At 59.4% G+C, this 14,575-nt stretch overlaps 1 protein-coding gene across 1 annotated transcript in view; it reads left to right on the forward strand.

Moving 5' to 3' along the window:
• Nucleotides 1–13,532, forward strand: part of Arhgef26 (Rho guanine nucleotide exchange factor 26) — a 103,543-nt gene extending 90,011 nt beyond the window's left edge. Inside the window, exons 11-14 of the mRNA XM_047563863.1 lie at nt 1,021–1,230; nt 9,584–9,651; nt 10,892–10,996; nt 11,627–13,532. Coding sequence (XP_047419819.1) covers nt 1,021–1,230; nt 9,584–9,651; nt 10,892–10,996; nt 11,627–11,769 — 526 coding nt within the window. The 3' untranslated portion in view covers nt 11,770–13,532. The remainder of the gene's footprint in view (nt 1–1,020; nt 1,231–9,583; nt 9,652–10,891; nt 10,997–11,626) is intronic.
• The last annotated feature ends 1,043 nt before the right edge of the window (nt 13,533–14,575 follow it).

Below are 14,575 nucleotides of genomic sequence, written 5' to 3' on the forward strand. Positions count from 1 at the left end.
CTCGGTTCCTGTGCTGGATCTGAGGACACGGGGAGCCCAGGAGGGGACGGTGGCAGGCCCAGCGTTGAGGAGCTGGGGTTAGGACTGGAGGAGGTGAGTGGAGGACTGTGCTGGGTGGAGTGTGGGGCGTTGGCCTCCCAGGTTGTGGTTGCCGTTGGCAGAGAACTAGGTCGCCAGGTCACCAAGATGAGGTCAAGGAACCGAGACCAGGCAGGAGGGCCCTCTGCCTGGGAGCTCGCGGATGAGGCAGTCGGTGTAGGAGGGAGACCGGGACCAGCACCACACTCTTCCGGAGGGACTCGGGTCTGGTGTGGCAGGAGCGCCAGAGCGGAGGACTTCTCGGGAGGAGGGGCCGTCCCGTCTAGGAGCCAGGAGGGAAGCAGCTGCAGTCTTGGGGTGCAGGGCCCTCCAGAGAGCTGCAGGTAGAGGTGAAGGGGCGTCCAGAGCAGAGGCTGAGGAGTCGGGAGCTCGCACCAGATTCCTCAAGGAAGGGCACTCCCAGGGGACACCGGCGGGCGGTGCTGGAGGAAGTGGGGGCTGGACCAGGCACCGTCGCCGTGGACTGGAAGAGTCCCAGGAACGGCGGACGCTGGGGTGCTGGGGTGGGCAGGGTCAGGGCATGGCAGGGTGAATCCCAGTGGCTGCGGAGCAGGTGCCCGGGCTGGGAGTGTGGGAGAGGAGGGCTGGGCGTTGGGCCAGGGGCGGGCAGCCCCCGGGGCTCCTTTTCATCCTGGGTAGGGGACACTGTGGAGCATGACCAGGAGGCTTGGCGGTCTCATTCCCAGGCTGGCGGGTTAGCGACTCCAGACAGAGGCCACGCGTCTGTTCTCACTGTAACGAGACAGCTAACAGGCTTAACTGAGGCACCACCTTGTCACGGTCAGCACGTAATGGAGATTCCGACTCGTGTTGTGAAGCAGGTCGTTCTCTCCCTCTCCCGCTCCTGAAATGTGACTCGGAAGCTGAGGAGTCACCGCCGCCTGCAGGGCTGAGGACAGCTGTGGTCCTGTTTCCTTGCAGTGAGGAGAGTTACAACGTCAACGATTACTCCTTGAGAGATCAGCTCTCGGTGGAATGCTGCGACAGCGAGGAGCTCGCTTCCTCCCCGGGCAGGAGCGGCTCCGCCGTGCTCCACTCCCGGCAGAGCGCCGCCTGTCACCTCTTCACCCTGACGGTCCTGAGCAACCACGCCAACGAGAAGGTGGAGATGCTGCTGGGCGCCGAGACGCAGTGAGTGCCGGGGGAGCGGGAGCCCCCGTTCTGTTGTCGCGGAGTACCTACTGTGTGAGAGCAGGCATGTGTTGCATTGTCAAACACCTACTGCGTGCAAGCAGGACACCTGTCATGTTGAGAACCTACTGTGTGCAAGCACGCATCTGTTGTACTGTGTGCAAGCACACATCTGTTGTCTAATTCCTACTGTGTGTGAGCAGGGCACCTATTACTTTGTTGAGTTCCTACTGTGTGTGAGCAGGGCACCTGTTACTTTGTTGAGTACCTACTGTGGGCAAGCAGGACATGCATTATGTTGTTGAGCACCTACTGTGAGCACAGCACTCATGTTGTTGAGTTCCTACTGTGTGTGAGCATGGCCCCTATTGTGTCATTGAGAGCCTACTGTGTGCGAGTGTGGTGTGGGGTGATTTTGCCTTTGTGATCCTCTCGGTGTTTTGCCCCGTGATCCCCGAGGGATGCACAGTGGGTCAGCGGGTGTGGTCTGTGCCTGCAGAGTGGTGTCGAGATCATTTATTGATGAGAGTAGATCCGTCGGGCTCAGGGCACTGGTCAGTGGTAGTTTAGCCGGACGGTAAGTCTTCTCAGAGAGCGGAGTTGGAGTCTGTTCTCCGTCCCCTGGTGCTGGTCCACAGAGGGCCCAGCCCCTGTCGGGAGAGGCCCGGGTGGGAAGACCCTGGGACCCTCACAGAGAGGCAGCACGCGGGCGATCCGTCCCACCGGGTCACCGCATGGTCCTCCAGGCCTGGGTGAGGGCGAGTGGGCTTCCTTTCACGTCCCCCTGGTGACTTGGTCCCTTGAGAGACAGCCGACCCGTTCATTGCTTAGGGCGGAGACCCCCTCGGAGACTCCCCCGCAGGCGTCAGGGTGGGTCGGGCGCGGCAGTGGAGGGAAAGGCGTCCCCTCACCTTGTCCTCGCAGGTTCCCGCATCTCCACCAGGGGCCAGGTGGCATGGGGAGAGTGGATGGGCAGTTTAGATGACAGCCTCGGACTCGCAGACCGGGGGTCTCAGAGAGATCTCCGCTCCTGAAGAGTGGTCCTAGCGGGTTCCTGAGTGTTAAAGAGACATGAGAGGAACGTGAAACCACAAGGCGACCACACAAACGTCACCTGGTCACTGCCTTACCATGGGCAGCAAAAGCGACTCCTTCAGGTTGAGGTAAAGCTGTAGGAGACCCCCGTGTGCTGAGGAGGCAGGACCAGGGCAGCCTCACCTGGCACCTCGACCCCCGTGTGTGAGGAGGCAGGACCAGGGCAGCCTCACCTGGCTCCTGGACACGGAGCACGCAGGTCTTTCTCGGGCTCCCCGGCTCTTCCACGGAGCTGCAAGAATCTCCCTGCTCCCTGGGGCGGAGGCTCCTGGTCCTCAGGTGACCCGCGTGGGACTTGCCAGGTGGCTCTTCATCTCCACTAGTGACCGCAGTCCTTGACCAGGAGGGACAGAGCGAGGCTTCCTCTGGGGATCTCTTTTGACACTGGAGTTGATCCACCTGAGCTTTGGGATGGTGTGTGAGGAGGCCTCACCCCCCTGGGGATGAGGACTGTGTGCACCTTCTGGAGGATTCTCAGAAGCCAGCGACGCCCCTCTTCCTGCCCGCTCGGTGGGGTGGAAGTTGCTGGTCTGTGTTCATTCAGGCCCTGCCCACCTGGGCAGAGCGCCTCCCGGCTGTCCCGTTCGTAACCCGTGAAGTCACCGCTTGTTTCTTGAATTGCTTAGCCCGGAGGTGACCGGCGTGTCCTCTCCTTTCCACGCCAGCCTGGCTTCCTTCCTGGGACAGTTTAGCAACCTCTGGCTTTCGAGTGGTTGTTCATTTCCTTAATCAGACATGTACTCAGAATATTTAGCTTGTCCTCTGTGAGCCCAGGGGTGTGACTCATATCTGTAGTTCTTTAACTAATAGGAGGAGAACATTCCAGAAGGGGCAGAGGTCTCCCTGGGTACAGAGGAGTGGCGCTGTCCTCCTCCTCCCGCCTCCTCCCTCCTCTACCCTCAGTGACAGTTCAGAAACAAACAGCCACGTTATTGCACGGTATTGAAAGGAAATGTATTAGGGCCAAGATGTGCTTTTCTTTTAAAGAAAAAAAAAGGCCGTTTAAAAGCATAGGAAATTGCTCGTCCTGAGTGGACATCTGCAGGCTAGTTCTGTGTCTTTGTTATTTTTAACTAATAACATGAAAACATAAGCATTGTTCATGTTCATGGGGTGCCACGTGGTGCTCAATATATGCATATATTGCAAAATGTGTCAACCGAAGTAAGTGTGTTTATCTCCTCAGACATTTCCGTGTCTGTGGTCTGGGCCTGGTTTTGCGCAGTCGGCGTGGCCTGGGTAGAGTTGTGAGGTGGAAGGTGCTTGTGCGTGTGTAGGGTCTCTGCCTCTGCGTCCCTCTTGATTGACAGGACCCGCAGCCTCCTGGTGGAGAGGGCAAGGTCCACAGTGCCCTGCCGGCCGGAGTGACTGCTGAACTCCAGAGGGGGCGCGTTTACCCTCTGGCCTGAGAACGAGTGGGGCGCACTCCTACGTGTCTGCCCTTTGAAAGCCTGTGCCCGGGGGCCCCTGGACTCAGCGGGAGCACGGAGTCAGCAGCCCGTGGCGCAGCTGTTCGCACTGGACCCCTGAGTGAGGGCCAGCTGTGGGGCAGCAGGCAGTGGCTCTGCTCTCGTGAGCAGTGATGACCTGCTCACCAGGACGCAGCCCGTGCTTGGCAAGCATGGGGGTGTGCCAGGCGCCTCCTGGCGGCCCAGGTCCTTCGAGCAGCGCATTTGGTCTTACCGAGAAGCTGCAGCCAGCAGACGCTTCCACCCTGCACCCCCTTCCCCTTCTCAGCTTCTTATCTGCGCTCTCGTGGCTTACCTCCCAGTCTGCACCCACCCCTTTCCTGTCTCCTTTCCAGAAATGTGGCCAGGTACAGCGGTGCACTCCAGTAATCCCGGTAGCTTGGGAGACTGAGGCAGGAAGATCATAAGTTCAAGACCAGCCTCAGCAACTTAGTGAGACCTTGACTCAAAATGAAAAATAAAAAGGACTGAGTATGTTGCTCAGTGGCAGAGCACTTGCCTAGTACATGTGAGACCTGGGTTTGATCCCCAACACTGCCCAAAGTGCCCCCTTAACAAAACAACCCATCCCAACTCTATTCCTTAACACATATACTTCTGTAAATGTACCATTGTGTGTTAGCTTTCTGTTACTGTGACAAAACAACTGAGAAAAACAACCTAAACGAGGAAAGATGTGTTTTAGCTCATGTTTTCAGAGGGTTCCATCCATGGTCCCCTTGGTCCCATTGCTGTTTGTGGTGAGGCAGAACTTCATGCCAGGTGCCAAGGGGTGGAGCAATTGCCCACCTCATGGTGGCCAGAGAGAAAAAGAGCGAGGGGAGAGATGCAGTAAACCTTCTAAGGCACACCCCCAGCCAGGGCTTCTTCCTGCTGGGCCCCACCTCCCAACAGCACCCCCAGGGCCACCACACTGTCCCACGGGAGGCTCTGGGGTGCAGTCCTGCTCCATGGTTACACGTTGGCCCTGCTCTCGGCTATCTAGTCTGGAGACTCAGCGCCATTTTTGATGCCTCTGTGAATAGTCCACTTCTGCCCGGCCTTCCCGCAAGGGGCTCTGCCGTGTCTTCCGCTTCTGCCCACCGCCCCTCTCCCGGGCACCCCGAGCCTGCTGAGCACCGTCCTCCTCCAGTCGGGCCGCTCTGTCCCCAGTCTGGCCTCCATTCTGCTACCCCCGCTTTTTGGTTTGTGTGTAGCAGGTTCCCAGTAAATATTTTTGGGATTGACCCCAAATTAGTGCACTTGTCTTTTCTGCATCCAGGACAGGGAGGACAGTGGCCGCCGTGGGCAGGGACAGCCTCCCGTCAGCCCGTGTGCCCTTTCTGCTGTTGCTGAGCGTGACTTCCCCTGATGCCCAGCCGCGCTGTGCCGTGCGTGTGCGTGTCTGAGCCCTGCAGGGCGTGACGCCCGGCTGTCCCAGATCTCCAGTTGTCCCCTCCCCTCGTGGGACAGCAGCTGGGAAAAAGAAGAAAAAAACTCGCCCTTCCTGGAGGGACAAAGGGAGCCTGTTCCGCGCTGCCCGCTTTCCCCCGGGCTCTTCGGGAGGAATGTGGGGCGGGAGCCCCTTTGTCTGCCCCCAGTGGGCTGCTGCAGTGGCAGGGGAGACGGGCGTGGCCAGCCGTCCTTGGCGTCCTGCCTTGGCAGTGGACGCGAGGTGTCGCTTGGGTCCCCCGAGTGTTCAGGGTGGCCCCCACCTCCCTCAGCAGCGTCCTCGCCTCAGCCCCTGAGCAGAGCCGCTGCCTCCCCGCCTCTTTCGCAGGGCGCCGGGCCTGGGGAGGTGGCCGGGCCGCCCAGACCACAGTCCCCGCCTGCTGACCAGGGGGCGTTGTTGGCAGGGAGTCTGGTCCGCTTCCTGCTTCTGCTAGTGACTAATCGGCGACAGGAAGCGAGCCGCTGGGTAAACTGTCAGTGGCATCTGACTCCATGGGACCCTCTGTCCTCTAAGAGCACAAGGTGGAGAAGGTCGTTGTGGAAAACCTGTTTCTCCCGGGTTGCGGTGTGGCCCTCGTTCCGTCTCGGGCCAGGGCCCCGTGGTCTTTTCCGCCTGATGGAGGGAGCGAGGTTCTGCATCATCACCAGCAGGAAGTGGACCCGGCCGGGGCTGCGGCCGAGGAGCAGGCGGGCAGGAGTATTCACATCCCCGTTGGCACCGCCGCCGTGTGGCCGGGTGCTGGTCCGCTCGGGCTGGCGTGCTCAGATGCGGTGAGCCGGCATCCAGGTCTGGGGCGCGTTCTCAGGGTTCGCGGTGACGTGTTCACCGGGGTGTTCCTCCCAGGTCCGTCCGTGGCGGGTCAGCTTGTGTTGGCGCGTGAAGAATGGAAGGAGCCACCTTCACGGTCTCCGCGTGCTCCAGAGGGCGTGTTCCCGGAGGCCTCTGGTGTAGACGTGTCAAAGGAAACCACAGATAAACCACAGGCTGTGAGGACGGATGCAAGCAACAGTCGGTCCAGGGCCACTGTAGGAGGGGCAAAAGGGGGCCGCCACCCGCCCTGTGTCCTCCTCGCCTCCTCTGCAGTCCCGCCTCTGTTACTTCTGCCTCCTCAGTGGGCCTCCCCTGGCAGAGGCTGGGTCTGCAGTGAGGCCTTGGACCCGCCCCTCCTGCCTCTGTGCGGTTTGAACCTGCGGGGCTCTTGGTCTGGCAGGGCAGGGGCCCACAGGGTCACTCTGGAGTGGGAAGCTGGAGGCTCCACTTCACGCTGTGCACGGGGCCCGGGCTGGCAGCATGGCGGCCACCCATCCTTCAAGAAGGCCTCGCCACTTTCTCGCCAGCACACGTGCTTGGACAGAGTGCTCTGTGGCGCACGTGGCGGGCGGGCGGGCGTCCACGCGAGTCTGGTTTTCCTCCCTGTGGAGGGCAGTCACCAGCAGGAGACCCTGTTCTGTTCCCCTCGCGGCCCCAGCCTGGTTGGTGGCAGGAAGGAAGCGTGGGCGGCCGAGCGTGGCGGGCGGCCGTTCCTGGTGGTGCCCACTCTCACCCTCCCGTGGAAAGCCTGAACTGGACACGCGCTGGACGCAGCTTCCCGGAGCGCGCTTCCGTGTCCTGGGGAAGCAGGGCTGGGAGACTCCCCAGGACGTCTGCGTCCCACTCCTCCGTCCTGGAGGTTCGTCTCCCGAGGAGCGCGTTTCGTCGTCCCTGGGATGTGGTGCTGTCCCTGCGTGGGGACAGCCCCCACCCCCAAGTGCTGCGGTTTTGACGGCCTCCGGGGGGGAGGCCGACTCCTTGGAGCCCTTTCCAGAAGCCGCGGCTTTCAGAACCAGGAGCGCCTCGTCCGCCCTGGGAGCCCTGGGGGGCCGCTGGGCCCAAGAGTCGCCGTCAGCGTCCAGGCCGCAGGCACTCCGTGAAGGTTCCCTCTGGCCCGCTGGATGTAGGGCCGGCCTGGGCGAGATTGGCCCCAGGTCGCTCGCAGGTTCCTGTGGGCCAGGAGGAGGCTGAGTCCTCTGGGGGAGGCAGCCCGTGCGGGGATGACCCAAGCTCTGGGGCCCAGGGAGGTGTCTCCTGGCCAGCAGCCCTTCCATCCGTGACAGATGGCCTGGTTTTCCGTGGGCTTTATACTGGGAAATCCTGTCCGAGCCTGAGTGTGGACTAGGTCTTGTCCCAGCAGAGAGAGCGCAGGTGTCTGCTCGGGATCGCCCTAAAGCAAGCTGGGCTTCACTTGTTCCTCATAAAGCCACTAGGGAGCCCTTTGCCTGCGGAGGCGAAGCTCAGAGCCGGGCAGCGTCGTCGTTTCCTGAGGGACGCGTGTGTGGTGCTGCTTGACACGCCAGCTTGGCCAGGGCCAGCTTGTTTCTTTGAGCTGAGAGCGTTCAGTGCGCGATGGGGCCGCTGTCCTTACCCGCCCTGCTGTTTGATCGGCTCTCGGAGCCCAGACCTCTGCAGATGTGCTCTAAGAGCGGAGCCCACGGTGGTGACGTTCGGACGAAGCCAGAGGCGACGTGCAGATCTCGTAGGGCCGTGCCCAGCACACACGTGCTCCCCAAGACTTTCTAGAACAAGTCTAACTCCTGGCCTGTCAGAGTGGATGGGCAGCAGGCAGGTGGACAGGGGCCGGGTTCAGGGAGTGGGGGCAGTCGGGAGCGAAGGCTCTGGAGGTGCGCGGGGGACCACAGGGATGGAATGCCTGGATCTTGGTGTGGCCTGGGTGTGACAGAGCTGTGCGGCAGGGCCCCAGGGCAGGGCTGCGGGCGGGAAAGGGACGGAGCCTGCATGCCCGGGAAGCGGCTCCCGCGGGCGGTGCGGCTCTGCCTCCCACACTGCGCAGAGGGCGTCCGAGCCAGAGCCATTCAGCAGCCGGACACCAGGCGGACAGCAGCCGGCGTGGTGCCCAGTCCTTCCTGAGTCCATCCGTGGTGCAGGATCAGGTGGGGGTCACCCCTGGACGGAGGCCTGGCCTGGTGGTTGGTCTGGCCGTGTGCGTGCCTGGTGGATGGCCGTGCGCGTGCCTGGTGGATGGCCGTGCGCGTGCCTGGTGGGTGGCCGTGCGCGTGCCTGGTGGGTGGCCGTGCGCGTGCCTGGTGGATGGCCGTGCGCGTGCCTGGTGGATGGCCGTGCGCGTGCCTGGTGGGTGGCCGTGCGCGTGCCTGGTGGGTGGCCGTGCGCGTGCCTGGTGGGTGGCCGTGCGCCTCATCCTGACAGCGGCTCCAGGCTTGGTGCCTCCAGTGACTGGCGCACAGTAAGGTGGAGACAAGGCGCGCGTGACGGGGACGGGGGTGCTCTGGGTGACGTGCTTACCTGGGACTGCGGAGGGATGCCTGGGGCGCGTGAGGATGGGTGACGGTGACAGGAGGCCTAGGGGCAGGTGCAGCAGAAGACGCCTTTCCACGCACGGGGTAGGAGATAATTGACCGTGTGGTCCCTTCTGAGCAGGAGGAATGTCCCCCAGGAGTTGGCATGGTTGGGGTTCCTGGCCTCAGAACCTCTGCCTGGCCGCTGCCTCCTCCTGCCGACTGGGGAGGGTGTAGGGAGCGCTGGATGTCCCCTCTGCTGGGATGTCCCCGGGGTGCTCGCACGGACACGCTGGTTTGCTGCATGATTCTTAAGAGTTGGAGTGTGTGTGTGTGTGTGTGTGTGTGTGGCTTGATCAGTTGCAGTCCTAAGGCTTCTTTTCTTTGTGGTGCTGGGGATTGAGTCCCCCGCCCCTAAGGGTCAATTTTTCAAGATACAAAGCCGATGCCTGTGTGTGGAGCCGTCCTCTTCTCTGAGCGTGTGGTCTCTCGTTCATTATTCCGTGTCATGTATTTATAACTCATCTTGTATTTTTAGAGCCTCGCTTTCGTTTCTTGCTGTTTTTCTTTTTCTGCTCTGCTCATGAAATCGTTTTAAAGCATGGAAGAACAGTCTAAATATAGCCAAAGGATTGCTCTTCCAGTAAGGCTCATGTGTAGCAGTCAGCTGTCCAGGGGACAGGCAGGTAAGTACGTGTGTGAGACAGGAGGGGACGTCATGGAGCAGACTTGACTTGGACTTGTGGAAAGTGGGATCAAATGTGGGTTTACGAGGATGTGTGGTGCCTGTGACCGGGTCTTGGTGTGATCGGCCCTTCACTAAATGTCGCACTGTCACGTGAGAAACTCCACTTAGCCATCAGCCAGCCAAACCATGGAGAGTCCTTTGCGGTGGTGATTTGTCCTCTGCGGGTTTGGAGTGCTCAGATTCTTGGTGGACATTACTTGTGAAGGCCGTCCCCCCCGCCCCCGGAGCGTTTTCTGGGAGGGCTTGGCTGGGTGCTGGCGCACTCGCATCTGCCTGAGCACCCTGACCCTCCGCTGTCCGCCTGTCTGCCCCTGTTTAGGAGTGAGCGGGCCCGCTGGATCACCGCCCTGGGACACAGCAGCGGGAAGCAGCCTCCTGACCGAACCTGTAAGTGCCTGCGGTGGCCACAGCCTGCTGGGAGCATGGTGGGCTGCCCCCTGCTGGATGCTGGGCCTGGTCTCCTCCACCCAGCACTGGCTTCATGGCTTCCCGGGGTGTCCTTCTGGAGCCTGCTCAGTCATCTGCATGTCACCAACGTCATTTACATGCACACGGGAGGACGGAGGTAGCCCAGGTGTGGTGAACGCCCTGCCCGAGCTAGGAAGCTCTGAAGTTCCTAGCTGGAGTTAATGGGCAGTGATTCTGAGGTTAGGTCATCTCCATAGCAACAGTACGTTTCCAACCTAAAGATTCCTTTTGATCTTCTCTATTACATGGTCAGGTTAAGCATATGTATCCAGGTGTGGTGGCGCATGCCTGTAATCCCAGCCACTCAGGAGGCTGAGGCAGGAGGATCTCGAGTTCAAAGCCAGCCTCAGCCAAAACGAGGCACTAAGCAACTCAGGGAGACCCTGTCTCTAAATAAAATACAAAATAGGGCTGGGGCGTGGCTCAGTGGTCGAGTACCCGCGAGTTCAAGCCCTGGTACCAAAAGAGTTAAGAACCTGTGCTCTGTTTCTTCCAGAGGACTGGGGGCCACTGTGATGAAGGAGGGTGTCCTGTGCTTATTCTTAGTTCCTTAACTTTGGCATTTTGGGTGATTGTTTGAAAGAAGATCAAATCCAAAGACTTAGGGCCCAAAACAGTCAGCCTGGAGCACTAAAAAAACGATAGCTTTTGACAGATTCAAGCCGAATGGGTTGGCCTGCCGTCGGACTTCGTTAGACAGTGGCTGCAGCAGCCCTGTGGCCCAGCACCCCGTCGCTGGGGTGGTTCCACGTGTTGCTTCAGCATTTGGGGCATCTGGGCATCCCCTGTGCCTTTGGTGTGCTGCTCCTGGTGCAGCGGGGACTCTGGTTGAGCCAGGGCACAGGGCCGGCCGCTCCACCCTCAGTTGCGGCACTGTGGCGTGTCACACGCTCTTGCCTCAGTTTACTCAGGCACAGGGCTGCTCTCTGCGTGTGTGTGAGGGACCAGCGACTCCCGAGCCAGGGTTATTGAGTTCTGAGGCAGCGGAGGCGGCTCTGGGGCCTGGGCGTCTGCAGTGTAAAGCCGTCGGAGCTGCTGCCTCCCAGCGGAAGCCTCTCCGTCCGGGTCACGGGGTTGTGTGGAGCTGGGGAGGCAGGCACCTGCCAGGTGCCCGCCTGCTGGGTGCAGCCATGGCAAGCTCCGTGTGTCCTGTCCCCAGCGCTGACCCAGGTGGAAATCATCAGGTCCTTCACAGCCAAGCAGCCGGACGAGCTCTCCCTGCAGGTGGGGGACGTGGCGCTCATCTATCAGCGCGTGGGCGACGGTGAGTGGTGTGTCCCTCGCTCGGGACCCAGGGCCCCCTGTGGTGTTCCTGCTGCCCTTCCCTGGTCCCCTTCCTTCTCTCTCCTGAGATCTCACTTCCTAAACTGGAGGCTTCTCGGAGCCCTAAAGATGACTCGGGTGTGTTTTGGGGACTCCGATGCATTTGAAAGCCTTTACCCAAGCTGCCCGTCCCTTCTGCGCTGCTTCCCTGGGGCCTCTTGATCCTCTGCGACTCCTGTCTACCGTTGGTCAGCCGTCTGCACCTTTGCCTTCGACCTGGTCGCGGTCTCATGGTTTGTTATCCGTAGGGAACATGGGCAGCCTGTTCTCCTTCCCGTCCCCCAGCGACCTAGCTCTCCTCTCCAGAGGTTCTTCCTTCCTTTCCAAAGAAACCTGCCCCTGCTGTCCCTTCCCAAAGCACCCGCTTCCCGGCTCAGCCCGCGTTCATAGACTCCCTAGACCGCGCACCTTGGCTTCTGCTCCTCCCCGTCCTCTCCCTCTCTCACCTCCGCCCTCACCCTGTGTCACCCGGGTGTCCAGCCCACGGCCGGACGCTGCTCGCATGAACTGCCCCTCTCCTCCTGGGACCCCGGTGCGTCTTGCCGGGTGCAGACTCTGTGCTCCCTTGCAGGCTGGTATGAGGGGGAGCGGCTTCGAGATGGAGAAAGAGGCTGGTTCCCCATGGAATGTGCCAAGGAGATAACCTGCCAGACGACCATCGACGAGAACGTGGAGAGGATGGGCCGCCTGCTGGGCCTGGAGACCAACGTGTAGCCCGTGGTGCCTGTGGCCGCCAGGTCTGCGGGACGGGGTGGCGGGCCAGTCGGTGCCGCCTGGTTTTACGTTGGTTCCATCGCAGCCCGTTTGGTTAAAGGGATGAGAACACTCGCCCTTGAGCGCGCCCGCGTCCTGCCCTCTCAGGAGGACAGTTGGTTCAGGAAGCTCGGTGTCTGCCTGTCGGAGCCGTCCCCCGGGGCTCCGGTGGCCTCTGCTCTGGCGCCACTGCATTCTGGCACGAAGGAAGAAGACAGCCGGCGAGACGCGGGGCCCAGCACTGTGGCCCAGGAGCACTGCCCCGGCTCCCGCCAGCAGCACCTTGTCCCTAAGGAATGTATTTCCTGCCTCCAGTTCACTTCGGAAAGAACCAGTGGGTCTCAGAAAGCAAGCTGTCCAGTTTTTCTAAACCTTTTTCTCCAAAAACGGGGGTGACACATGAAGTTGTGCCGCGATTTCCTCGCTAGGAGGGAAGTGAGGAACCCGCGTGGGGTTTTCTTGCGGCCTCTCGTTCAGTGTTGGTCCTGGGAAAGTGCAGTTTAACAAAGCCCAGTCACTTTAAGTAGCACAGAACTCAGATGGTCACGTAGGGGAGGCGTGGTGGGCCAGGGCAGGGATCCCGCCTGTCTTCCATGTTTTCAGCAGAGCTGATAACCTGACCTGAGGCTGCCTAGCCTTCAATGACGCGTGGCTTTTGACCGTCCCCACTTGTTTCCCAGTAGGAGATTGGCTGGGACGTGCCTTCGCAGCCTCCAGGAAGGGACAGTCAGCCTCGGTGTCCCGAAGCCAGTGTGACACCTGCTTGAACGGTTCTGACCTTTGCACCAGCAGCCTTGCTTGCTGGGTTTGCAGTCTCTCTGAACTCATGCAAGAAGAGACAAAAGTCACTTAAATAGCAGGTTTTGTAAAGGGGTAACGAGGGCCTGGAAAACTGGGAGGGGAGAAGTGATTCTTCCTGGCAGCTGTGTTTCCTTTCTGTTCCATTGCCTTTAACAAAGGGGAAAACCTGACAGAGCAGACATTACCAGAGGACTAAGACCTGTGTCTTAAGTGTCCCGGCTCCTGTCTGTCGAGCAGTCACTCAAACTGCAAGGCCCCAGGTGAGTGTGTGTGGCTCACAGGACCTGCACACTCCAGCCTGGGCAGGTACGGACACCCTCGAGTTGCCGTCTGTCACCTGTGCATGCCTTCTGTTGCAAAGACATTCCAGGCCCCAGTTCCACGAGGCCTAAGCAAGTTTGTGAATGAAGCAGGAGCAGCCCAGGCTCACAGAGGAGGCCTAGCGCCTCTTCAGTGACCCCATGGAGAGGGAATGAAAGGAGTTACCTAGTGTCACGCTTTATTTAGGAAGGAAGGTAATTCCGTGGCTCACAAAGGGGTCATTTTGCATTATTTTTGCTAATACTCAGTTGAAGCTAAAAAACCAACTGCGTGAATCCTGTGAATTAATTTATAAGTGGAAATGAACAGTTTTGGAAATGTGTGCATTTTATAAATCAAAGAGGGCAGATCAGGACTCTGTTAGGGACGGGCGGCAGTGCGCAGATACATGACGCGTTCACAGGGTTTCCTTTCAACCGTGAATTGTTTTTAACTTGACATGGTATTTTTTTTCCCAAACCTGGTTCACTTTCTTTGAATACCTTCTCTGAATTGTGCAGTGACTGTTCATGGAAAACAAATATGCTGTTTTTGTTCCAGCAACTTGAGACTGCTTGTACACTTTCAACAGAGTTTGTGAGTTTATAAAGATTTTGAATAGACTTGTCCTCTCGTGCGGTGTGGTTTAATGTGGTTCTGGTGCTAAGCTTCCGGTTTTCTGTAGCCAGCGTCGCAGGGACTCACCTTTTCCCACGGGCACATCCTGGCATCAGCTGTCCTGGAAGACGGGAGCATCTTCTCGGGTTGGGCCACGCTGCTGCTTCTCATAGGGGACACAAACTGCAGGACCCAACAGCTCATCTCAGGCACCCGGGTCCCTGCCTCTGGAGCACATCCTGACCTTCATCTTGGCCACCCAGCCCCTGACCCTTTGTCTTCCCTCCTGTACAGCTTGTTGAAGGCAAATTGAATCCTTCGTTCTCATCGCCACATAATGGATCACAGCGATGTCAGTCCCTTAAAGCAACCTGCCTTGGCATCTTGCAGTCCTGTGATCAGAAACCCAGGACAACAGTGCCTCTGGGTTCCCAGAGTCTCCCAAGGCTGAAGTCAAAGCGCTGGCTGGCTACTTTCTGTCTGACACTTCCTTCAGCGCGTTGCTGTGCACAGAATTCTTCCCTTGGGTTTGTAGACCTGAGGCCCCCACCCTGCTGGCCACCAGAGGCTGCCTGCTGGCACTCCTGGTCCTCCCCCGTGGTTCCTCCCGTCTCCAAGGCCGGAGTGCTTCTCATACTTGGAATCTCTCTGGCCCCCGCTCTACACCCGCAAAGGAAGAAGACTGTTTTTAAAGAGCTCACATAATTAGGTTGGCCTGGTGGGATAACTTCTTCAATGAATGACTCAAAATTAACTGATTTGGGACCTTAATCGGATCTGCAAAATTCTTTTGGCCATGCACCATAATATAGATGTGACACCAGGGGCATGGAGGTCGCAAGCCCACCTTAGAATTCTGCCTGTAATAGCCTCCATCAAACCTTAAAGGTCTAGATACATTTAGTTACCTAGCGTTCCTTGCAGCTAAGGTACAGCCATGGACAGCAAACACCCATTGGATACATTTGTGTTTGGATGTGCACACGGAAGGCATTTTTGCTGGATTTTCACTCACGCTAGTGATGAAAGGAGAGGTGAGCACTACCAC

This window comes from Sciurus carolinensis, chromosome 9 (assembly GCF_902686445.1).
Source record: "Sciurus carolinensis chromosome 9, mSciCar1.2, whole genome shotgun sequence".
Taxonomy (NCBI): Eukaryota; Metazoa; Chordata; class Mammalia; order Rodentia; family Sciuridae; genus Sciurus; species Sciurus carolinensis.